At 43.6% G+C, this 25539-nt stretch overlaps 1 protein-coding gene across 4 annotated transcripts in view; it reads right to left on the bottom strand.

Annotated features, from left to right (window-relative positions):
* Positions 1 to 25539, bottom strand: part of MDGA2 (MAM domain containing glycosylphosphatidylinositol anchor 2) — a 954572-nt gene that overhangs the window by 41420 nt on the left and 887613 nt on the right. For all 4 annotated transcript variants that reach the window (XM_089657421.1, XM_089657420.1, XM_089657423.1 and 1 more), the window contains 2 exons: positions 8143 to 8298; positions 18 to 176 (listed from right to left, as the gene is read on the bottom strand). In XM_089657421.1, the coding sequence (XP_089513547.1) occupies positions 18 to 176; positions 8143 to 8298 (315 nt within the window). The remainder of the gene's footprint in view (positions 1 to 17; positions 177 to 8142; positions 8299 to 25539) is intronic.

Here is a 25539-nt window from a genome sequence, read left to right on the forward strand (position 1 = left end):
TGTGAAAATGAGCTTACCTATATGTCTTCCATACATATGATAGTAAAAACTAAAACAATAAGCAGTATTGCTGGACCCATAGGGATTCTTCTGCGCTATGTTAAAGACAGGGCTGAGTAGTCGAGCTCTCTCTCCTTCTAGCCGAGGTCGTGATGTTTCAATATACATATAGAAACCTAGCAAAGAAAATGCATGTATCAACACTCATCCAGATTTATTATTACATTAAAACACAGGCGTTCTTTCCTTAAAGAGATCTCGTCATCAGGCCATTAATTTCAACAGAAATCGTTAAAAAATATATATTATATAATCTTATTGATGAATTTATTTATCTGTAAAAACTTGTGTAGGCATCCAAAACCCTGAGACTGATGGGCACCACAATCTTACTTTTAATGTTAGGAGCCCCAGCAGACTCAGAGTTGACTCTCTATAGTATTCACTCCTCACCTGGCACCTACATAGAAAGTTAAATGTGCTGGCCCAGCTCCTCTATTCCTCACCTCCACATATAATAATAGGGCAATGCCAGAAGAGGAGAAGGTTATGATATGCAAGGAGGGAGAGGGCTGTGCTTTAGAATGGACTCTCTTGGCAGTAGTCTAATTTTCTAGCATCATAAAAGGCATATTTTACCTGATGAAAACATTGTTGATGGAAAGAATAAACAATCTGCTAAAGCATCTGAGCAGACATTTAACTGAACTTGGAGCTGATCCCTAATACTGAGCAAAAAATCTTTATCTTAATACATCAATGCGCAAACAAAGTTCACTCTGGCTTTTTGGGCATTTGTTCCAATTCTGGACTTTGAACATAAGTTCAAAGTGGCAAGGATAGCACAACGTCACTGATCAAATGGATGGGGATTTCTGGCCAGTGAATGAATGGGGCTAGGTGATGTCAGTGGTTGCTAAGGACATGTTGGGAGCCAGCACTCACCAATTCTTTAGCAACCATAGACAGATGAGGTAGTTGTTATAAATACTAGAAGTAGAAATACAGCTACAATATGTGATGCTTGGTTCTCATGGCCATGTGACTATATTTTAGCCTGTTCAATATTTTAGGCATTTTATTGGCTGAGGCCATATTTGGTCAATGACATCGCCTGGATGTCCTTTTTTACTTTTAGTGGTGGTCCTTAGGCAATGTCATGTAATGCAAGTCATCTGTGGGATCAGATGTGTCCTTAGGTTGGCAGGATTTTTTTTTCTTTCATTGTCAGTCGTGATTGATGTAGATGTGCATTGCTGCACAATGTTAATGAGGATTACGTTGTGGGACATCTTTTTTTTTGTGCCCCTTATCCACATAGGAAGCAGTATCTGGGTGCCTCCTTATTTTTAAAGATGTTTTCCAGATTCTGATAAGCCCCTCATATATAGACCGCCACAATAACCATACCAAGGTTGTGGGAAGGAGGCCCGTGTCCTAAATGGTGCTAGTCAGGAAGACAGCATCTTTTTTCTTTTTGAAATGTCAGTTTTGCTGTAGTAGGTTGTACAGATGGTAGGTAGAAGGCATCTTCCAATGTATACAAACATGCAATTTAAAATGAATTTTGTATTTTTAATGTTCACCTTTAGGCCTCATGCACACAGGACATTTTGCAAAGTTTTGTAAAAGTGTTTAACGTGTTTAGGCGTGTCAAGGGCTTGGACATTATTTATTTAATGTGGACCAGAATAATAATTTATTCTATCCATCGAAATGAATTAATGCTCCCATGCGAATTGTGCCTAGTGTAACTTGTATTTACACAGATCTACACTAGTTTACAGGCATCAAGCGTTTTTTTTCTGTCAGATACATTGCTGCTCCTGGATGCACTGGCAGTGGGTTTTTTCTGCCATTAAACTCCTCTATAAGCCTATGTGTGCATGGACACATAGGCTAACATGCAGGGGCATCTAGAGGCAGAAAAAAATCCTGCCAGATGCCCCTAGCAGCAGCTAAAACAAAAAAACATCCAGTATGTATGAGGCCTTAAAAGAGAAGTTTAGGGGTTTTTTTTTTCCTGAAATCATACTTATCTAGGTGGATGCTGTATTAGTCCAATTCTGCATCTGTCCCCTGTGAGCAGAGAGCAGTGACTGTCACCACTGGCTACTCTGCTTCCCCCCAGCTCTCACTGGAGTGCACTGGGCTGTGGAGTGGAAGGGAGCTGCTGGCTCAGGCTCTCAGCAGATTGCTAAAGTCGGAATCTTTCCCCAGCCTGGACTGGCTAAGTGACGTCAGCCAACAATGGGCTCCAGCACACTGTCAGCTGAAAATGGGTCACAGGAGTGCAGAACATGCTGTACTCCTGTAATCCACAGGAGAAGTGCAGCCAAAATAGCTTTTGGTGTAAGTCTCCTTTAAGCCATATTAAAAACGCTGTTCCCCACCAGTTTTTTCAAATCTATTTTACTTTCGTACATATCTTTCAGGGCCATGCCCAGCCCCATCCCAAATGCCATTTCTTTGACAGTAACTTACCTATTAAAAACTAGTAATGGCCATTTCCTAGGCTAATATTCAGCTCCCACTTCAGTGGGGTTCAGATTCATCACTCAAACCTTAATCATGTTCTGCAAACCTGCCTCGAACCAAACTCCGAACAAAAACCTGCCTCGAACCAAAACCTGCCTCGAACCAAATGCGAAAACAGATCCGTTCCAAGTACTTGTCCCCCAGTCGCTCAATCCCAGATGCCAGTTCTCAGCCTTATTTGTACATAGTAAAAACCAAATGGAAGAATGAAGTGATTCTCCAGAACAATGCAAGTCGCTGGTACAAAAACACACTTGAGAAGGAGCTCAGGTGGATTGCTTAACTTGATAAGCTTGATCATAGAGGTACCATTTGGTATTTACTATTAGAGATGAGCGAATCGAACCAGGCGAAGTGGAATTTGATTCGAATTTCAGGAAAAATTTGATTCGCGTCGAATCCGAATATTAGCCTACTTCGGGTGCGCGAATCGGATTTTTCCCGATCAGCCGGCAAAAGTGTCCCTGCAGAGAGCTCCGCTATTTCTGACAGTTCTCTGACAGTTCCTTCACATGTACAGCGGTTGAAACATTGTATCTATTTGTTTCCATTTAGGATACAGATGTTTTTATTCGGAAACAGATACAATGTTTCAACCGCTGTAAATGTGAAAGTCAGAGAACTGTCAGAAATAGAGGAGCTCTGCAGATACACTTTTTGCCGGTTTGGAATTATTCTTATTTTCATCCTACTTCTTCTTCTTCTTCATCCTCAGAAGAAGAAGAAGAGGATGAGGATGAGGATGAAGAAGAAGAAGAAGAAGAAGTAGGATGAAAATAAGAAGAATTCCAAGCTGGTAAAAAGTGTATCTGCAGAGCTCCTCTAAGTGTATCTGCAGAATAGAGGAGCTCTGCAAATACACTTTTTGCCGGCTTGGAATTCTTCTTATTTTCATCCTACTTCTTCTTCCTCTTCATCCTCATCCTCATCCTCTTCTTCTTCTTCATCCTCATCCTCTTCTTCTTCTTCTTCTAAGGATGAGGATGAAGAAGAAGAAGAAGTAGGATGAAAATAAGAAGAATTCCAAGCCGGCAAAAAGTGTATCTGCAGAGCTCCTCTATTCTGCAGATACACTTAGAGGAGCTCTGCAGATACACTTTTTGCCGGCTTGGAATTCTTCTTATTTTCATCCTACTTCTTCTTCTTCATCCTCATCCTCAGAAGAAGAAGAAGAGGATGAAGAAGAAGAAGAAGAAGAAGTAGGATGAAAATAAGAAGAATTCCAAGCCGGCAAAAAGTGTATCTGCGGAGCTCCTCTAAGTGTATCTGCAGAATAGAGGAGCTCTGCAGATACACTTTTTGCTGGCTTGGAATTCTTCTTATTTTCATCCTACTTCTTCTTCTTCTTCCTCTTCATCCTCATCCTCATCCTCTTCTTCTGAGGATGAGGATGAAGAAGAAGAAGAAGAAGAAGAAGAAGAAGTAGGATGAAAATAAGAAGAATTCCAAGCCGGCAAAAAGTGTATCTGCAGAGCTCCTCTAAGTGTATCTGCAGAATAGAGGAGCTCTGCAGATACACTTTTTGCCGGCTTGGAATTCTTCTTATTTTCATCCTACTTCTCCTTCTTCTTCTTCCTCTTCATCCTCATCCTCTTCTTCTTCTTCTGAGGATGAGGATGAAGAAGAAGAAGAAGAAGAAGAAGTAGGATGAAAATAAGAAGAATTCCAAGCTGGCAAAAAGTGTATCTGCAGAGCTCCGCTAAGTGTATCTGCAGAGCTCCGCTATTTCTGACAGTTCTGTGACATTCCCTCCATACAGCGGTTGAAACATTGTATCTATTTGTTTCCATTTATGGAAACAAATATATACAATGTTTCAACCGCTGTATGGAGGGAATGTCACAGAACTGTCAGAAATAGCCTATTTCTGACAGTTGTGTGACATTCACTCCATACAGCGGTTTCAACCGCTGTATGGAGGGAATGTCACAGAACTGTCAGAAATAGCCTATTTCTGACTGTTCTCTGACATTCACTCCATACAGCGGTTGAAACATAGCCTATGTTTCAACCGCTGTATCTATCTGCAGAGCTCCGCTAAGTGTATCTGCAGAGCTCCGCTATTTCTGACAGTTCTATGACATTCCCTCCATACAGCGGTTGAAACATTGTATCTATTTGTTTCCATTTATGGAAACAAATAGATACAATGTTTCAACCGCTGTATGGAGGGAATGTCACAGAACTGTCAGAAATAGGCTATTTCTGACAGTTCTGTGACATTCCCTCCATACAGCGGTTGAAACATTGTATCTATTTGTTTCCTTCTCCTTCTTCTCATCCTTCTCCTTCTCCTTCTTCTCATCCTTCTCCTTCTTCTCATCCTTCTCCTTCTTCTCATCCTTCTCCTTCTTCTCATCCTTCTCCTTCTTCTCATCCTTCTCCTTCTTCTCATCCTTCTCCTTCTTCTCATCCTTCTCCTTCTTCTCATCCTTCTCCTTCTTCTCATCCTTCTCCTTCTTCTCATCCTTCTCCTTCTTCTCATCCTTCTCCTTCTTCTCATCCTTCTCCTTCTTCTCATCCTTCTCCTTCTTCTCATCCTTCTCCTTCTTCTCATCCTTCTCCTTCTTCTCATCCTTCTCCTTCTTCTCATCCTTCTCCTTCTTCTCATCCTTCTCCTTCTTCTCATCCTTCTCCTTCTTCTCATCCTTCTCCTTCTTCTCATCCTTCTCCTTCTTCTCATCCTTCTCCTTCTCCTCATCCTTCTCCTTCTCCTCATCCTCATCCTTCTCCTCATCCTCATCCTTCTCCTCATCCTTCTCCTCATCCTCATCCTTCTCCTTCTCCTTCTCATCCTTCTCCTTCTTCTCATCCTTCTCCTTCTTCTCATCCTTCTCCTTCTTCTCATCCTTCTCCTTCTTCTCATCCTTCTCCTTCTTCTCATCCTTCTCCTTCTTCTCATCCTTCTCCTTCTTCTCATCCTTCTCCTTCTTCTCATCCTTCTCCTTCTTCTCATCCTTCTCCTTCTTCTCATCCTTCTCCTTCTTCTCATCCTTCTCCTTCTTCTCATCCTTCTCCTTCTTCTCATCCTTCTCCTTCTTCTCATCCTTCTCCTTCTTCTCATCCTTCTCCTTCTTCTCATCCTTCTCCTTCTTCTCATCCTTCTCCTTCTCCTTCTTCTCATCCTTCTCCTTCTCCTTCTTCTCATCCTTCTCCTTCTCCTTCCTCATCTCCAAGGGCATTTAAATTAAAGGTACAGTGTTCTGCACTAATTTAAAGGCTCTCTGAAGCCTAGAAACCCTTTTAATAAGTTAAATTCGTAGCGAATTAATTCGCATCGAATCGAATTTCTTCCTCAAATTCGGCGAATCAGCCGAATCGAATTTTTGAATAATTCGCTCATCTCTATTTACTATCCATACAATAAACCTGCTTAATTAGAAATGATCTTCTTACAATTGAGCTTAGGGGATTAAAGCAAACAGGATATTTTGGTTGCCATGTCATTTCCTGATGAGCAATCAAAATTTAATTTTTTATTCCCGACAAATATTGTGAAATTGGCCATCTGGGGATTCAAAAAACAAGTAATGCTGTTCAGTATAGAAGTACAGTACCATGTTTCTAATCACTATCATATGAAGATGGCTGGCTGGCTGTCTATGGCTGGCTTTACACACATGATGGAAAACATTTGGTTACAGGAAAGAAAATCGCTCTGTCTATGGCTTGCTTTACACACAGTCAGTGTTAATGGGGAAATCCCTCCCGCAGACACATTGTGTGTTCTCCCATTGGGGACAGCTCCCCCCTCCCCCTGGCCAAGAGAACACCATGACTACTGCTAGTGGCTATAATAGCTGCTAGCAACAATCTCACGTAAATTCCGATGGGCTGGTTGTACCCAAGTTGAACAATTAATCAACTTGGGCACATTCAGCCTGCCCATACATGGTTCGGATCTCGCCCAGTTCAGCAGGACTATGGCCGGCTTTATTGATATGCAATTGTTCTTTTGCTGTGAAGAAATAGGAACAAAGCGTTCACGGTGTGTGTGATACATCCAGGGTTGCAGATACGAATTATGGGGCCCCATAGCAAAAACTGATGGGGCATGCTAGGTAACTTTCTCTGCAGCAGCTTGCGGTGTAAACTGTGACAATAAATGTCATTGATCTTAACGTAAAGTATGTCTAAATCAAGGACAGGCAGGAAGAGAGCTGTCAGCATAGTGTCTACTAGGGGCCAGTGCTGCAGATAAAAGTTATAGTTGTAGTAGCAATAATAATTTATTATTATTATTATTTCAGGTACTTATATATGTGTAAAGCACTGTGTAAATTGATGGCGCTATATGTTGTACATTCACATAAGTCCCTAACCCTCAAGGAGCATACAATCTAAGGTATCTAACTTACATTCAAACATACACATACTAGGGACAATTTAGACAGAAGCCAATTCACCTTCCAGCATGTCTTTTGGAGTGTGGGAGGAAACCAGTGTACCCGGAGGAAACCCACGCAGGCACAGGGAGAACATGCAAACTCCAGGCAGGTGGTGCCGTGGTTGGGATTTGAACCGACGACCCTAGTACTGCCAGGTGGAAGTGCTAACCATTTAGCCACTGTGCTGCCCAATAATAATATAATAATAACAGTTGTAGTAGCAATAATAATATCCATAATATCTGTTATCCTGTGAGGTTTTAGCTAAAGAGAAACTCTGGGATTTCGGACTGCGTTAGACACAGGGTAAATTTCAGTCTGTAACATGTCAAAAAATCTACACTGCTAAGACAGCTAAGCAAACTCTTCTTACTGCAGAGAGGGGTACCAGTAACCAGGATGATCTAGGTAATTAGGAAAAACTAAACTCTGAATAGAAGGACTGGAGTCAGACCTAATAGCCTCCCTTATGGGGGCCCCCTACTACCCTAGGATCCATAGCAGCCATGTGGTCTGCTATGGCTATTATGGCTGTATACCTTCAGTAACCGTCTTGAGAAAAAAAAATAGGTCAAAATAGCAAATCTGTAGGTTTTGGGCAGATGTGTTATAATATATACTTAATATAATTTACTGCTCTTGTTGAGACACATGTCCCACTAAGAAACATATTTAAAGAGTGATACTTACAATGGCAAAACTGTATGATAAAGTCATGTCAGACATATACAGTTTTTATAGTTAGTTTTACCTGAATCGCACAGGAACACAGTCCATGCTCCAGTGTGTTTACCCTGATATTCAGTGCAGTGCAGTTTTCAGCCTGTTTGTATGCACCTGATCACATGGAACCACAGTACCATGCTCATTTAACAAACACACTGTGTTTGCGATCTGTACTGGGGGTATCCTTAGGAATACATTGACACCTACAGCAGATCACACACCCAGTTTTGAAAGCAGTGTGGGAAAAGAGCATGGAATGCAAGTTTCCAGCACCTTGCTCTGGTGTGAACAAGCCCTAACAGACACTGGTGACTTTACATTTGCTATACATGAGCAGACAACAAAAACTCTAGGGGTAACTCTAGGGGTAACAGATGAATTTTATTTCAAATTACTTATGTCGCATGGATTTTAAGGAAGATTTTTTTTGGATGAATAGTACTTTTGGGGAATTATTGGAATGGCTTTTTTTTAAACATGGTATATATACCTTGTTTGGATCCTCCGGCATCTGTGGTGGGTCCAGTGTTTGGAGTATACCTCGTGTCCCTTGTGCTAGCACTTTGCTTTGTCCAGTCAAAAATATCAGCATCGTCTTGAGTAAATAGGCAGATATTTCCATCTTCAAATCCACAATGAAATTCACCTGCAAAAGAAAAAATGAGAATAACTGGAGGTAGTTAAGAAGGTGAAATATGAGCAGAAAGTGGTTCATTTTGTAATGTGCTATTGTATATAACAATTTTTGGCATTAAAAAAAACTGATAAAGGAAAAGAAAAACAAAGTGGACCTGTCGCTTATATGTGGGGCATCAATTGCTCTGGTCAATGAGGCATTTTAATACAACTCTGATTGTTGATGGCCTTCAGCATTTGAGAGGGTAAAGCTCAACTGCAAATATAATAAGTTGCTTATAATCAGACAGACTAATTGGAGCAAGTCTGGTAAATGCTTCAAGCACAACATTTTTTAGGAGTCACTAAACAGAATTTTATAAATTAGATGATTTCTTCACTTAACACTGTCCTAAAGATGCTTAGACCAACATCCATTCCACCATTTCAAATCTGGAGGCAAGTACTCAGAAAATCAGGTCAGTAACCAAGTCAGCTGGCTTTAACAACGACAAAGAAATCATACATTTTTCAGCAGCCAAGGATCATAGAACTTCACGTACGTTTTTTGCAGTGTGTCCCCAGGGACACTGGGAAAATTCCTCCTATGTGTTTTTGTAATCATTGGGACTGAAAGTGAGGAGAAATCCAAAGTTTCAAGTTAAGTAGATTTTATCATTTTGAAGACATTTCAGATGTCTAAAACAGAATTTCTGACATATTGTTCCTTTGCTGCACCCTTTAAATGTATGCATAAGGCACCTCAGTCCAATATCAATCAGAGACCTGAGCCTAAAACATCGCTCACAACTGGGTGGATGAAACCTTTTTTCCCCCTACGTGCTTTAGTGTGGCCTCCCGGACATTCCTTTCATCCATAACACAGGTGTGTAAACTGGGCCAGCACTCACGCTGAAGGATTGTGGAGTGTGGGAGCGGTAAGCCTACCTGGAGCAACACCACCTTCTCTCTCATGGATGAAAAACTTTACATAGTTCACATCAGAGGTTCCCCCATCACATCACAGTCCCTGCCTGCACTATGGCCACTCGTGACACTGATACATAAGAGGCCAACATTACGCCAGTGTCACGAGTGGCCATAGTGCAGGCAGGGACTGTGATGTGATGGGGGAACTCATGCAGAGGGAGCCTCTGGTGAATAGAGTCCACTCTGATACATAAGAGGCCAACATTACATCAGAGTGGCCTCTATTCACCAGAGGCTCCCTATACATGAGTTCCCCCATCACATCAGAGTTCCCCAATCACAGAGACACAAAATCACACAGTCCTATTATCTCAGAACCCACCAACCACACAATTCCCTCTTCCCATTAGAGCTCCACCTCATGGCCTCTGCTATGCTGCTGGAGCAAAAAGGTAAAGGAAGGTGGACTTCCATCTTTCCCAGAAAGCTGAGGACAGTCCTGAATGGCACCTGCCCTGGATCAGAGTCATGTGTTGCCATGGTGCGGGTGAGCTGATCACCATAGCAATGAATGACATTGTGCATCCTGGCTTTAGATCATCAATGGTGCTGGCAGCCAGCCTGCCTGCACTATGGCCACTCATGACACTGATCCAGAGCAAACTGTTTTTCTCTATCTTCAATTTTTTTTGTCTTGTTTTCTTGTGAAAATATTGCATGTTTTTTCTTTTGCAAATCTTGCATTTAAATTTTCTTTAGGCTTTTTTTTTTCTTTTACAAATCTTGCATTAAAAAATTACATCACATATGGAGCGTGCAAGTCTCATTTTTCTTTATATCTGACTTATGATAGCAAAAAGAGTATTTCTTTTTACAAACTCCTGTGTCTATTCTGCTTGGTAGGGGCTTGGTACAAGCAGTCTAGTGTAGACTATGTACCTCAGCTGTTCATAATTTACAGTAGCAGCCCTATAATGCTCATATATTCTGCACATAAATTTGCAAATTGCGCCTATTTTGCAAGGATTTACTCTGCACGACTCTAACGGCTTCCCACTGTGTGTATAGTATATAAACACTACAGCTGGGGTTCTGTAGTTAATTATTGTTTTTATAAAAGGAATCCTGCATTGAAGCTATAAATCGTCCTTTATCTTGTTCGTTACAGGCCCTCCAACTTGCAATTATTTTAATCACATACGCGCCATCATTTATTGTTTCCGGGCTCTGATGAAAATGGAAGGCTCTTTGTAGGAGGTAATCCTTAGACTCGTGTTTGTATTTTGTCTATGATACTAACAGCAGGCTCCATCCGGTGAACTTTGGGGGGGGTCTTTAATGAATGAAATGTGCTCAGTTATAGTGCATCTCAGATATTTTATGGAGACGATAGATGAATCATATCATTTTCTTTACATCTGGATAACAAAAGGTCAGACTCTCAGCTTGTTTGTGAACCTATAAAACTGCAAATAATCCGAGGCTCAGCATGAACCTAGGGAAGATTAATAACAGCTTTTCACGCTTAAGGACGTTTTCAGGCAATAGTAAGATAGATCTATGTGCAGATTTATACTCGGACTTTACTGCCATTTCACCTTCCAGAATTAGCTCCCGTAGAAACTATCCATTCAGAAACATTAATTGCGGATAACAGAGCTCGATTGCGAGGGTGTAATGTACTTTCTCTATTTTATTAAGAAGTTATGAATCATTCATTAAGTCACACAAATAAGTTATGCAGTAATATAATAGGTAATTAAGCATCTCGGGGTTACTCACAAAGCTCAGGTGCATATATTCATTAAAGCCATGGAAACCAACCAGTGTTTGCTTCAGGGTCCATCTACCCTCCACCGTTTTAAAGCCATGGGTCACAGAGGACCAGCAGTTTTCCATTACCAACTGTGAGAGGTGAAGCCTTCCTTGTAGACTACCTTGCACTGCACCTCATGGAAAATATGCTTAAACCGTCACAAGCAACAGTTTTTACATGCACTACAGAAGACATCGCAGTGCTCCACTGAAACAGTAACTATTCAGTAGCTGATGATAGACAGTACTTTAGATGCTCTTTGGAAGGAACAATATTTCTGTTTTAAAGCCCAGCAAACAATAAATGAGGCCCTTTGGCAGCTTAAAGCATATGTCACAGGCAAAATAAAAAAATAAAATATAGGCAGTATGTCTCTGCAGTACATGCACCTTTACCTTTAAAGTGCTGAGTGCATTTGTGGAAGATCAACAGGTATTCAATATATGAATGGTCTTTACAATCAGATTACCTGTGTTTTATCCCTGTAAAGGTTTTTTCTTCTTCTCTTCTCTTAAATAAGAAACATATTATACTTACCTGCTCAAGAGTATTGCACAGAGCGGACCCAGTCCTCCTCTTCTGGCATACTCTGTTGGAGCTATAGGCTCCTTCTGTTCTCAATGCATTATCGTAGCTTACTTACAAGCCGGGCTGTGCGCATCTATAGATACGCACAGCTTAGCCTCAGCCCAGCCCCACTCCCTCCTCACAGGATTTGATTGAGAACAGCGGGAGTCAATGAGTCCAGTGAGGAGATAGATAGAGAGCAGTGCTTCTGAACTCTGACACAGCACTGGATAGATACAAGACTCATGTAAGTACTATATTTATGGATGGGAGGGGGCACTACAAATACTAGTACATTTTTTACCTTAATGCAGGAAATGCATTAAGGTAAAAATGTCCTGCCTCTAGAAGCACTTTAAATTAAGGGCAGTTTTTTTTTTAATAAAAAGAGGTAACACTTACCAGCTCTGTGCAATAAAAGTCACTTTATTCTCTTTTTATAGCCCCCATTGGTGCTACAGGCTCCTCACTTCTTCCCACGCTTCCTGTAGTAAGCGGAGTGCTAAGAAGGCATCCATGCTTGCATGCTCCCACTGGGTACCACGCCTGGCCTTGTGTGTCCATAGATACTGTGGGAACTCGCTTCAACGTGGTAGAGCTTTTAAACGCACACAGCTACTCGCTTTCTTTAAGAGCATTTTTTAGCCCACTTTTATTTAAATGAAACAGTTCAATAACATAAGAGGTTCCCACGCAGGGGTATCCACCATCACACAAAACTCAGCCTCCTGGCTTATACTCCGCTTGATGTCTGCCTCCTGCAGACTTCAAGACACAGCTCTTGCACACCGCTGGCCACTAGCACACAGCTAGTCTCTAGCAGCCCCTTGCTGCTTTTGGCTTCCACCTCCCCTAGGTGAAGCCCACCTGACTCCTAGCTGCCGGGGTGGAATCCTCCTGACTCCGTTTGCCGGGGTGGAGCCCAGAATCATGGCCTGGCTTCCCCTAAAAGGCCTGCACACACCTGTGCAATCAGCACGCTGGCTGCTCCCAAAATATGGGCCCAGGATTGGAGATTTCATCCCTCCCAAATCTCTAAGAAATCTCCAGGCTACAGGTCCCAAAACAGGCTTTACCAACCAAAGAGGAAACTGATAAACCAGTTTTCTCTGCATTAGGAGATCTGCCTGGAGCCCCTCAACCTGTAAGGTTGAGAATCCTGGGCCTCCATCGTGCTTTCCACCGTGGCAGGATACCGCACTGCCACATATCCCCCCCCTTTGTTTTGATCCCGTAGGGGGCAGAACACACAAGCCCAAACTCTTTACTTTGGCACCTCTGTGCCAGCTTTCACCTATATGAGCCCCTTCCTGACTGACATCACTTTCAAAGGGAAACTTTCCTTCCTGTCTTACGAGGCAACTTTCCCTGTGTTCTCCTACTACACGGACTAGGGCTCTAAAAAGACACTGCACCTTTTTACGGGTTCGCTTCCAAAAGCGTTGCCTTTCTATTTTCCTTGGGGCCACCCAAGTCACCTTCCCATTAAGGAATTTCCAAAACTTGGGACCTTTCTGAGGATGAGGTTGACGCCTGAGTTTTAGGTGTCGGATAACATTAAAGCTACGCTGCACTCTCAACTGCCGGTTTCCCTTTACCTTTGAAGGGGTCACGCTTTTAAACACAAAAAGTGTGGGCTCTTTTATTGGGGTTCCCTTAGTCCCTCTCTGCATTCTATGTACATGCATCCTCTTACTGACAAAACCTAGCTCGGTTGGTTTCCCCCCGTACACTGCATGCTTCCTTTTGTCTCTGACATTCTCAGATGACCGCAATGTCCTACTCTCCTTCTGAAGGACAGACCGATTGTCTTGCTCTTCAGATGTTTTTATGTCAGGGGACCTCTTTAAATTATCCACTTCCTTAAAGTTTTCCCTCTGGGCAGATAAGCTATTTAAAGTTTCTCTTCCCAGAGTACCCTCCTGAACCTGTAGGGGGCCTAATTCAGCCGCAGCTTTTAGCTCAGCTGTGTCTACCACATCATTACCCACCACATCACATGTTTCAGGGTTATCAGCACGCATGTCCTCATGACCTTCAGGTGCATCATTAGGCTTATGGTCAGAAACATCCACACCTTTGTCAGAACTCATTTCAATGTTTGGCAGGGCAGTGTCTGGAAACCAAGTGCACAGCTTGGAGTGGTTGTCTCCCATGGCAACATCGCTATCCACCAGCTCCACTGGCACATGAACCTCTTCCAGCAACTGTCCTGACACCTGACCGTCATCACATAATTCCACATTTGGTTTACTGACCCCAATCACCTGATTTGTGCCATCTGACACTTCCACCAACACTGGCTCATTTGGGATCACAGTATTCATTCCCACACCATTGGATCCTTCGTGGGTTGTGGGCACGATCTCTGCTATGTGCTCAATCTCACTTGGCCCATCCATATTGGGAGGGAGACCATCTGCAGCAACAGCAAGTGTGCCCTTGTCTATAAACTGCTCTGCAGTCCCTCCATTTAGCACAGCAGAAGTCGTGTCCACTCCATTGTTGGAAACAGAGGTCCCTTTCAACAAAGCTAACAGGTTTTCAGCCCATCTGTCCCAGTCTACTTTCTCTGCGCTCCAATCAGAGGTACTACGCAGTACCGCACCAACAGCCGGAGGAGACACAGGACAGAGTGGCTCAGCAGACACATCACATATATCACTTTTGTTCAACCAAAACTGTGGCACTAAATTTTTAACCTCAACAGGTTGCAATACCACACCCTCACCACCGTACTCTGATGGCGCTTCATTCACCTCATGAACACTTCCATACCTATTGTCATTACTGACAGACTCCATTAACCCATTATCACCAGGAGCATTTTCAAAAATTCCAGTTTTAGCATTTAAATTATCAAGTACTCTCTTGTCCAGAGCAGCACCATAGTTGTCCAAGGCAACCTCTGGCTCCAACACGCAGAGCTCCCAGGAGGTTTCCATGGACACCTTTGCAGCCTTGGATACTGTTGCCAAGGGCAACAACATATCTTCAATCATATTCATATAAACACTATTATCTTTAGTGAGCTGTGCTAGCTCATCACCAACCATAACATTATATTTACCAACAGTAACACTTTTGTCGGCATGACCATCAGCATTCTCATTGCATATAGACATGACTGCAGCTCCATAGCTGACCTGGGAAATCCTCTGCTGCGTCACTGCGGGCTCCTGGGAGGTTTCCCTGGGCATCTCTGCAGCACCTATCACTAGGGAACACGGTGCCATGGCAGTTTTGGTCACCCCTAGGTTACCATCCCCAGCCTTCTGCTGGATTATAGCAGGCACCTGCAGAGTCCCCATGTCCTTTTCCATATTTAGTCCTGCTAATCGTTGGGCTGTTCCCTGTGCCTCCCCACTACTCAGGGTAGCACACAGCAGCCAGTCCATGTCCATCTGTATTGTGGAACTCCCTGAAGGACACACTCTCTCTTCCTTGGACTCAGTCCCACAAACTGAAACAGTCTTACCATTTCCTGAAGCAGGTGTCATAGCCTTCACTTGAGTGCGTTGTCTCTCCTCTGTGGTGTCTCCACAGACTGACTTCCCCATGTGGTCACGGGGCAACACTGCAGCCATTCCGGACCAACTTACACCCCCTGCAGGTAACACCAGATCCCTGTTGCTAGGGGTAGCTGCCAACATTTTTAAAAATGAATCTGGGCTTGCAGATGAAGCCTTTTGCTCAGTAGCACCCTCATCAGTGGTATTCCATAATCTGGGGCAGGTAAAGATACCATGCCCAAACTGACCACATTCCAGGCAGGGTATGGTTCCACCGATAAGCTTCTTTGGATAAGGAACCACATCTCCCTTGTAACCCCTTCTCCTGGTTGGCAGGCTTTCTCCTGTTGCTATGGGAGATGGCACTCTCCCCGCTGAACTTTGTGGATTCCTCCAGATGCGCTGAACTCTCATCTCTGCGTTGCCACAATCCTCTGCAGACGACTCTTCTCTCACAGGGTCAGCAGGCCTGAAGTCACATGTGTTGCTATGGGCAACCACAATCTTCTGAAACTTTTGGGGAGCCGGCTGCTCCTTCCTGGAACTCCAAGCAGGCTTCCCAATTGCATACCCAGACCTTTGTCTGGTTGTGTCACCTTGCACTGGAAGCTGGGATAATGGGCACTTGGAGACAGTGTGCCACCATTCACTGCACCGCAAACAGCGCTCTTGCGGCAGTATCTTGGCCAAACTTCCAACTCTGCAGCCTTTTTCCAGCTTAGGACTCTGCACATTCATAGCTGGTCTCCTTTCACCAGTGTTGCCAGCGGCAACAACATGCACTTCCCACTTTCGCAAACACTGTTCATCCATGTATGGGGCTCGTTCTGGGGATAACAACCCCTCCAGCCACAGGGCTCCGTCTCTCATTTCCGCAAATCTTGCTTCTTTTCTTTGCTTTGACCGCCCCATCTTCACAGTCACTTCACAACACTTCTGCACAGTCCAGCATCAAGAAATGAAGCACTGTCTCTTTAAGACAGGTTCTCCTCACCTGCACACACACCAAATTGTGCTGTCCATTGCACAGAAACACAGTTCATATAACTGATGAACTTACTTTTGCAGGGATCTCCAATTATGCCCACTGCATCCTCCACCATATGTGGGAACTCGCTTCAACGTGGTAGAGCTTTTAAACGCACACAGCTACTCGCTTTCTTTAAGAGCCTTTTTTAGCCCACTTTTATTTAAATGAAACAGTTCAATAACATAAGAGGTTCCCACGCAGGGGTATCCACCATCACACAAAACTCAGCCTCCTGGCTTATACTCCGCTTGATGTCTGCCTCCTGCAGACTTCAAGACACAGCTCTTGCACACCGCTGGCCACTAGCACACAGCTAGTCTCTAGCAGCCCCTTGCTGCTTTTGGCTTCCACCTCCCCTAGGTGAAGCCCACCTGACTCCTAGCTGCCGGGGTGGAATCCTCCTGACTCCGTTTGCCGGGGTGGAGCCCAGAATCATGGCCTGGCTTCCCCTAAAAGGCCTGCACACACCTGTGCAATCAGCACGCTGGCTGCTCCCAAAATATGGGCCCAGGATTGGAGATTTCATCCCTCCCAAATCTCTAAGAAATCTCCAGGCTACAGGTCCCAAAACAGGCTTTACCAACCAAAGAGGAAACTGATAAACCAGTTTTCTCTGCATTAGGAGATCTGCCTGGAGCCCCTCAACCTGTAAGGTTGAGAATCCTGGGCCTCCATCGTGCTTTCCACCGTGGCAGGATACCGCACTGCCACAATACACACAGCACTGGTCAGCATGTCCCCTGCTTCTTCCTCACAGGAGTTTGACTGACGGCAGCAGAAGACTAAGGGCAGCAGAGCCATAGTTTCTTCTGTGAAACCAGGAAATGTGAGGAGTGACACTGGAGCCAGAAACACTCCTGGATAGGTGATATGGAGCCAGGTATGTGTTTTGAGATGGGTGGTGGGTGTTGGACAGATAGTAGCTTATTTATTACTTTTAAGCTTAGTTCTAGTCCAGACTCCTATGGTAATCCATTCTCTGCATTAAACAGTTCCCACCCACCTTCTAACACCTATACTAACTACCCTGCAGAAGGAAGATGCCTATATTTGCCTATTCTCAGGGCACTCCATTCTGGTCCAGGGGCGGACTGACCATTTGGGTACTCGGGCACTGCCCGAGGGCCCAGTGTCCGTAGGGGGCCTCATGAGATGCCCCTGATACCTTTCATAGGCTTTTTTAGGTATGGTTAGAGTGTTGGCGAGGACACAGGGGCCCCATGATTTTCTATTGCCCAGGGGCCCCATGAGTTGTTAGTCCACCCCTGTTCCGGTCACAATCGGCTTCCAGTAACTGGCTTCAGTGTAGATGATTGACAGCCGACATTGGATGCACCATATTAAGCCTATAGGTAATGTCTCTGCCCATTCATTCCATTCATTGTTGGCTGTCTCTCCTCTTCAATGAAGCTGGTTACTGGGGAGATCACGTGACTGAACTGGAGTGCCTCGAAAATAGGTAAGTATAAGCAGGGCTTTTTTTCTCAGAGAATAGGTGCAGGAACTCTCTCCTACTGAGCTACTTCTTGTCTCCACTCCCTACCCACCTCTGAGCACCTTCCCTTGGTTCCACCCCCTACCCACCTCCCAGTGCCACTCCTTTTAGAGAATATAGAGCCAAGTATAAGTTTTTGGTGCCAAGTAATTTGTATGGAATTTGTTAATGATAAGAAAATCAGTAAAATAGATCCCGACAGCCAGCAGCAATAGACACACCCCAGCAACAGTGGACCCCACAACAAAACTGCTACCCAGCAACAACAGACCTCCTGGCAGCCAGCATTAATAGACTATTCAGCAGCCAGCAACAATAGACCCATCCCCCAACAGTAGATCCCTTCCAGCAACAATTGACCCTAGCAATATAAGCCCCCTCCCCACCAGCAAAAAGTAGACCACCATGCAAAAATCGATCCTCCTGTCCAGCAACATTATCTGCCCCAGCAGCTAGCATCAATAGACCCTTCAGCACACCCCAGCACCCCTTGCTATTACATACATTCAGTACTGGAGGTGCCAGAACTGCGTTCCCCCATGTTCCCGCTGAAAAAATGCCCTGAGTATAAGCATCTTTCTTTCACAGTGTAGTTAGTATAGGAGTTAGAAGGTTGGTGGGAGCCATTTTAAGCATAGTTGGTTCTAACCCAAATGTCTACTTTAAGGTAAAAAAAAAAATTACATATTAGAACTACTTTAAACTTTGTCCATAAAATCATGTGTTTTGTCTGCCCACAACAGAGTGGTGTCAGCCCTGCCCAGTGTCTTTTACTAAACTAATCAAACACTCAATCTCAGATCTCTACATGAGATCATTCTGCAGTCCAAGAAAAAAACTTTTTGAGACCACACAGAAATCCAGAGCTGTTCTGTGTCCTCTGCACACTTCCTAACAGGATCAACAGGTATTTTTTTTGCACTTACTGAATGGATTTAACAAAACGCACTGACCAGTTTATTAGGTACACCTGTTCAATTGCTTGGAAACACAAATTGAGTTTCTGCCAAGTGATTGGTTTATCAGCAATGTTTTTAGGCATGCAGATGTGGTGAAGACGACTTTCTGAAGTTCAAACCAAGCATCAAAATGGGGAAGAAAGGGGATTTAAGTGACTTTGAACGTGGCACGGTTGATTGTGAAATACTCAGACCAACCCGTCTGGCACTAACTGCCGATCAGCTGGGATTTTCATACACAACCATCTTTAGGGTTTACAGAGAATGGTCTGTAAAAGAGAAAATATTTAGTGAGTGGTAGTTGTGTGGATGAAAGTGCCTTGTTAATGTCAGAGGAGAATGGGCAGACTGCTTGCTGTGACATTCAGATGGTAGAGTCATAATTTGGCGTAAACAATATGAAAGCATGGATCCATCCTGCTTCTGCTTGTATCGGCGGTTCAGGCTGGTGGTGGTGTAATGATGTGGGGGAGATTTTCTTGGCACTAGCAAGGTGTATCTAATAACGTGGTAGGTGAGTGTATATTACAGAGAGCAAAGGGGAGAAAATAAGAAGTTCAGGGTTTAGATCCACTTTAAAAAGAAGCCATAGCATGAGATTTAGCCTTGCAGTGATAACTATTCCCAGAACAACTGGTTTTCTTGGCAGTATCTATGAATTGGCATTAATTAAATTGATTTTTTGTCTGTTCTCTTACACAGCTAAACTCACTTCAGCCATTGTGTATTTTGTTGAATTCTACAGACAACTGTGGCAGAAATTCTGTGTGGTCTTCATTGCATGGAGATATCAAAGGTCATAGAGTGCAGAGGTTCAGTAGTAACACAAAGGTTCAGTAGGAAGTGAGGAAGAGTTCTGGTGGCAGTAGTAAGTGAGGCAGAGTTCAGAGGTCGGTAGTAAGTGAGGCAGAGTTCAGAGGTCGGTAGTAAATGAGGCAGTGTTCAGGGGTCGGTAGTAAATGAGGCAGAGTTCAGGGGTCGGTAGTAAATGAGGCAGAGTTCAGGGGTCGGTAGTAAATGAGGCAGAGTTCAGGGGGTTGGTAGTAAATGAGGCAGAGTTCAGGGGTCGGTAGTAAATGAGGCAGTGTTCAGGGGGTTGGTAGTAAATGAGGCAGAGTTCAGAGGTCGGTAGTAAATGAGGCAGTGTTCAGGGGGTCGGTAGTAAATGAGGCAGAGTTCAGAGGTCGGTAGTAAATGAGGCAGTGTTCAGGGGTCGGTAGTAAATGAGGCAGTGTTCAGGGGTCAGTAGTAAATGAGGCAGAGTTCAGGGGGTTGGTAGTAAATGAGGCAGAGTTCAGGGGTCGGTAGTAAATGAGGCAGTGTTCAGGGGGTTGGTAGTAAATGAGGCAGAGTTCAGAGGTCGGTAGTAAATGAGGCAGTGTTCAGGGGGTTGGTAGTAAATGAGGCAGAGTTCAGAGGTCGGTAGTAAATGAGGCAGTGTTCAGGGGTCGGTAGTAAATGAGGCAGTGTTCAGGGGGTCGGTAGTAAATGAGGCAGAGCTCAGGGGTTGGTAGTAAATGAGGCAGAGCTCAGGGGTTATTAATAAATGAGGCAGAGCTCAGGGGTTGGTAATAAATGAGGCAGAGCTCAGGGGTTGGTAGTAAATGAGGCAGAGCTCAGGGGGTTGGTAGTAAATGAGGCAGAGCTCAGGTGTTGGTAGTATGTGAGGCAGAGCTCGGGGGTTGGTAGTAAATGAGGCAGAGCTCAGGGGTTGGTAGTCGTTCCATTTCAGATTCTATGTGCACATTGATATAATTAAACAACTTTTTGTTTCAGAGTGGAAACAGGTAGGAATCTACAACAAGGTTAGTTAAAATCCCTGCAATGTACATGGATCACCCAGATGGGGATTTTTTTTTCTTCTCTTTTCTTTAAATCCTGGAGTTGGAAATACAGAGAAGAGAAGTGGAGGAGGAAATTGTAGCATTGGGGGGAGGGGTCTTGTAGTCCTCGGAGATATCTGGGAACAATATAACTGGCACAGTATCTGCTTTAAGCAATTGTTTGGAAACTACAGAGTTTTAGCTGAAAAAAATCAAAATTAAAGTCAGCAGCTACAAAAACTGTAGCTGCTGACTTTTAAAATACAGACACTTGCCTGTCCCTCGGTCCAGCAGTGTCCTCACCACCGCTGGTTTCACCGGCCGTCTTCTTTCCCTGGGGCCGGGTGCCATCTTCAGTGTGGGCACACAGCTTTGACATCTTGCGACTTCACAGCCTGGTGCCCACTGCACATGCGCGAGTAGAGCTGCACTTTGTGAATGGCCCCGTAGTCTTCTGGGACCTGTCACGTGTCCCAGAAGACTACGGGGAGAGAGGGAGGACAGCTTCCAATCGCCTAGGAAATCACAGCGGAAGTGGGAGTGGGCACCTGTCAAATTCCACCCCCCGCTCCCCAAAGGTGCCAATCCTTAATGGGGAGCGGGGGACAAAGGCTTAAAGTAGAACTTCCCTTTTTGGGTGGAGGAGCTCCGCTTTATGCTTTTAAAATACTTAAAATACTCATTCTGAGTGTTATGTAAAAATTACAGCATTTTTTTACTTTCTTGCTAGCCTTCTGAGTGAAATCTGATGAGCAGGAGTACCACTTGAATCTGGCAGATGCCCCCATGGGAGTACATGTACTACATGTTGAGAATATCTGCTCTATCACATCCTAAAGCACAAGCAAAATAAATGAGACAAGACCCTGAATTAATAGAAGGAAAGCATTTATTTTTCCTACATCCGTTTTCAGCGCTGTAGATAAACCCTACTCATAGTAGCCAACATTCTTTATTCTAGTGCACAAATAAGGTGGCACAAAAAAGAAAAAAAAAACCTACATAGGTTTCAGCAAATGTATGCTATTTGGATCCTTTTAACTAAGAGGCCTAAAAGTATTCATGAAAATTTAATATACGGAATGTAAAAAACTGCCAGAGATGGGCTCAGAGAAGTTCATGAGACAAGTAATGAAAGAGATCTGAACTTTACGTGGAGGAGTCATGGTGTTAATTTTTTTTTTTTAAATAAAGAAATTCATAAAGCAGCGACAAAGGGCATCGTGTGAACTTTTGTACTTTTGCTAAAAGTTCTGGACAGAAAATATGTAACATATCCCTACAGCCTCATATCCACAAATTCTAAGAAATAATTGAAACCATAAGTCTGTCTGTAAGATCATGTAAAATGTTTCATCCTCAGCAGCAGAAAAGTATACCTGTTATATTCAAGAAATCGCTGCAGCCATTTTGTTGGCTGAACCATTGTCACTACCCCATGAATATCAAGATCAACAAAATGTGTGAATGTACTCACATTGCAATAATGCTTGCATGCAGGGGTGGACTGACCATTCGAGTACTCGGGCACTGCCCGAGGGCCCAGGGTCAGTAGGGGGCCCAATGAAATGCCCCTGGTACTTTTTCTAGGCTTTTTTGGGTGTGCTTTGAGTGTGGGCAAGGACACAGGGGCCCCATGATCCCCTATTGCCTGGGGGCCCGATGAGTTGTCAGTCCGCCCCTGCTTGCGTGTATGTTCAAGTTACTGTTGTTCTGTAAACTGTGCTATGTACCCTCTGTCACATTCAGGAATTCAGAGGCTGCTCCCAGGGCTGTAGATACATTTTTTCCCTGGGGGGGGTCAGCTCTCAAATTGCGAGAGTGAAGTTGGTGCCCTTGGTACCTTTGCAATACGACTGGGGGAGTTTTCTGAAACAGTGGGCCTGTGTGCAAGATCATAAGTTGCTCTCTCCTGCTAGAGAACAAGAAAGTGTGCTGCTTAAGCCCCGTACACATGATGAGAATATCGGAAGATTGTCCATTTTTTGTGTTTTTTTTTTCCCATGCTAGTCTCCGTATCAAAAATTAAGAGGTTACTAAAGTTACGAAAATTCTCGTACGACAGAATAAAAATTCGGAAGTGATGTAATGCATTTATATTGCATATTCGGATGAAAACTGTACTGATTAAATGAAAATGATACGATCTGGTATCGTATGAGAAACACTTCGTGCTTGTCCTGTCTAATAATTTCGGACAAAAACTTTGTACTAGCGATCAGATTATAGTACGATCACTTCAAAAGTCATATCTTTTGTATGATTTGCTGATCGCGTGTACAAGGCTTTACAGTGCATTTTGGCAAAAATTGAGTGTGGTCTTCATTGTGTTGAATATTGACTGTGCCTTAAAGGTGATCGAGTGCAGGGATTCAGTAGTAATTGCCTCACTTACTACTGACCCCTGAACTCTGAACCACTTACTACTGACCCCTGAAATCTGCCTCCTTTACTACTGACCCCTGAACTCTGACACAAAGGTTCACTAGTAAGTGAGGAAGAGTTCAGGGGTCAGTAGTAAAGGAGGCAGATTTCAGGGGTCAGTAGTAAATGAGGCAGATTTCAGGGGTCAGTAGTAAATGAGGCAGATTTCAGGGGTCAGTAGTAAATGAGGCAGAGTTCAGGGGTCAGTAGTAAATGAGGCAGAGTTCAGGGGTCAGTAGTAAATGAGGCAGAGTTCAGGGGTCAGTAGAGAGGCAGAATTCAGGGGTCAGTAGTAAACGAGGCAGAGTTCAGGGGTCAGTAGTAAATGAGGCAGATTTCAGGGGTCAGTAGTAAATGAGGCAGATTTCAGGGGTCAGTAGTAAATGAGGCAGAATTCAGGGGTCAGTAGTAAATGAGGCAGAGTTCAGGGGTCAGTAGTAAACAAGGCAGAGTTCAGGGGTCAGTAGAGAGGCAGAATTCAGGGGTCAGTAGCAAACGAGGCAGAGTTCAAGGGTTGGTAGTAAATGAGGCAGAGTTCAGGGGTCAGTAGTAAGTGAGGCAAAGTCCAGGGGTCAGTAGTGAGGAAGAGTTCAGGGGTCAGTAGTAAGTGAGGCAGAGTTCAGGGGTCGGCAATAAATGTGGCAGAGTTCAGGGGTCAGTAGTAAAGAAGGCAGAGTTCAGGGGTCAGTAGAGAGGCAGAATTCAGGGGTCAGTAGTAAACGAGGCAGAGTTCAAGGGATGGTAGTAAATGAGGCAGAGTTCAGGGGTCGGCAGTAAATGTGGCAGAGTTCAGGGGTCAGTAATAAAGAAGGCAGAGTCCAGGGGTCAGTAGTGAGGAAGAGTTCAGGGGTCAGTAGTAAATGAGGCAGAGTTCAGGGGTCGGCAGTAAATGTGGCAGAGTTCAGGGGTCAGTAGTAAAGAAGGCAGAGTTTAGGGGTCAGTAGAGAGGCAGAATTCAGGGATCAGTAGTAAACGAGGCAGAGTTCAAGGGTTGGTAGTAAATGAGGCAGAGATAAGGGGTCAGTAGTAAGTGGTGCAGAGTTCAGGGATCAGTAGTAAGTGAAGCGCTGTGTAAATTAACGGCGCTATACAAGTACCTGTAATAAATAAATAAACAAAAAGATACGGACAGTATACAGTAGGGTCATAGGGTCAATGACACACTGTGAAAGACATTTTTCTTTTATTTTGGAACATATTGTGAACTCCGAAAAGAAGTCATGCCTGACTAGGCCGTGTTGTATTTTTAAAGTTTAATTTGGAATTTTAACATTAGTATACATGTAAATATAACTTGGCACCATTACAGTCCCATATATGGTGGATTTGTTATTTGTTTATAATTTGAGGGGTGGTGATGTCCATCTTGTAATTCTGGTGATACATACCCATATGCTTGGCAAATCAATTTTGCTGTTTGCCTTAAAAAGGCCAGTTGATGTACATTTTATCTTTTTTCCCCTTTGCCCTGACTTAAGTTACCCACCCTGCCCCTCCACAGATGCACAAATACCTTGATCCAAGTGCCACAGCCTTCTGTGTTTGTTCACATTCTGTGCAGCATTACAGGCCCAGAGACTTCTAAAGACTTAGGCAGGCCAAACATTATACATTTTTTTTCCTTCAAGCAGTGGGTTGAAGGAACACAAATGTGCCAGTTCCCCCATCAATACACTCAATGCTGCGGGAAGGATTTCCCCATCAGCACTATTGTGTTACAAAGTGTTGCTGGCTATAGCTGGTGGCAATGATTGTTTGGGAAAATACCTGACAGGCTGGTTGTACAAAACCAGCTAAATTTTGATCCATGTGCAGTATGGTCAACTTAAGCTGTGATCCTCTGCTATGCTCAGAGCACACATCACTTTGTACTGTTTATTTTAACTTTGTAATGTTTATTTTAACTTTGTACTGTTTATTTTAACCTACCACATTTTAGAAATATTGCCCAATCCTCTGGAACCTCCATTTTTCTGTCAGAAAGCAATTACAATCTTCAGACTGGCTACTTTGATATGCCTCTATCTCCCCTCTTTTTTTTTTTTTTTCGTGACCTCTTCTATGTCTTTAAAAGCCATCAGCTATATTAGTCAAAGGCTCAATTGTCTCTTGGATGGACGTTGTTCTCCATTTTGATGACATAGCTGAGTTCAGTCCTAGTAGGGAAGAGCACTTAAAACATACGGACAAAATTATGTCTATCATTAAATCCGCAGGTCTGGCTATTAACCTGGGAAAGTATGCACTTGCCCTTAATGAGATTGAGTACTAAGGATTCATTCTCTATAATGGCGAAATAAAACTAGAAGCTATCAAGGTAACGGCTAATTATAAGGCTAAAACACCTTTTAAAAACAAGATGGTTGAGTGAACTTAGCTTTTAGTTAAAGTTAGCTTTGCACTCTTCAGTTTCTTTTTAAAATCTCTCAAACTTCTTACGTCTTCCAGAACTGCGTAAGTATTCTTAACAGGGTGAGACAATGAGCTTCAAGAGTACTTAGGGGGTATCAAAGAACATAGAATCCATTACTTTATGTGTACAATATATATATAAATAATGTTACTAACCTCACTTCTATAGACTCTGTTCCATTGCCAGAAATACAGAAGAGGCTTTCAAAAAGATGCTTATTAATGTAAAAAGAAGACCCTTAATGAGGTGATTACAAAGTTGCAGTGGAGAAGGTTGCCTCTCTAGTGTACACCTGTTTCGCTA

Source organism: Staurois parvus, unplaced genomic scaffold (assembly GCF_062004578.1).
Source record: "Staurois parvus isolate SC_StPar_1 unplaced genomic scaffold, SC_StPar_1.0 ptg000997l, whole genome shotgun sequence".
NCBI lineage: Eukaryota > Metazoa > Chordata > Amphibia > Anura > Ranidae > Staurois > Staurois parvus.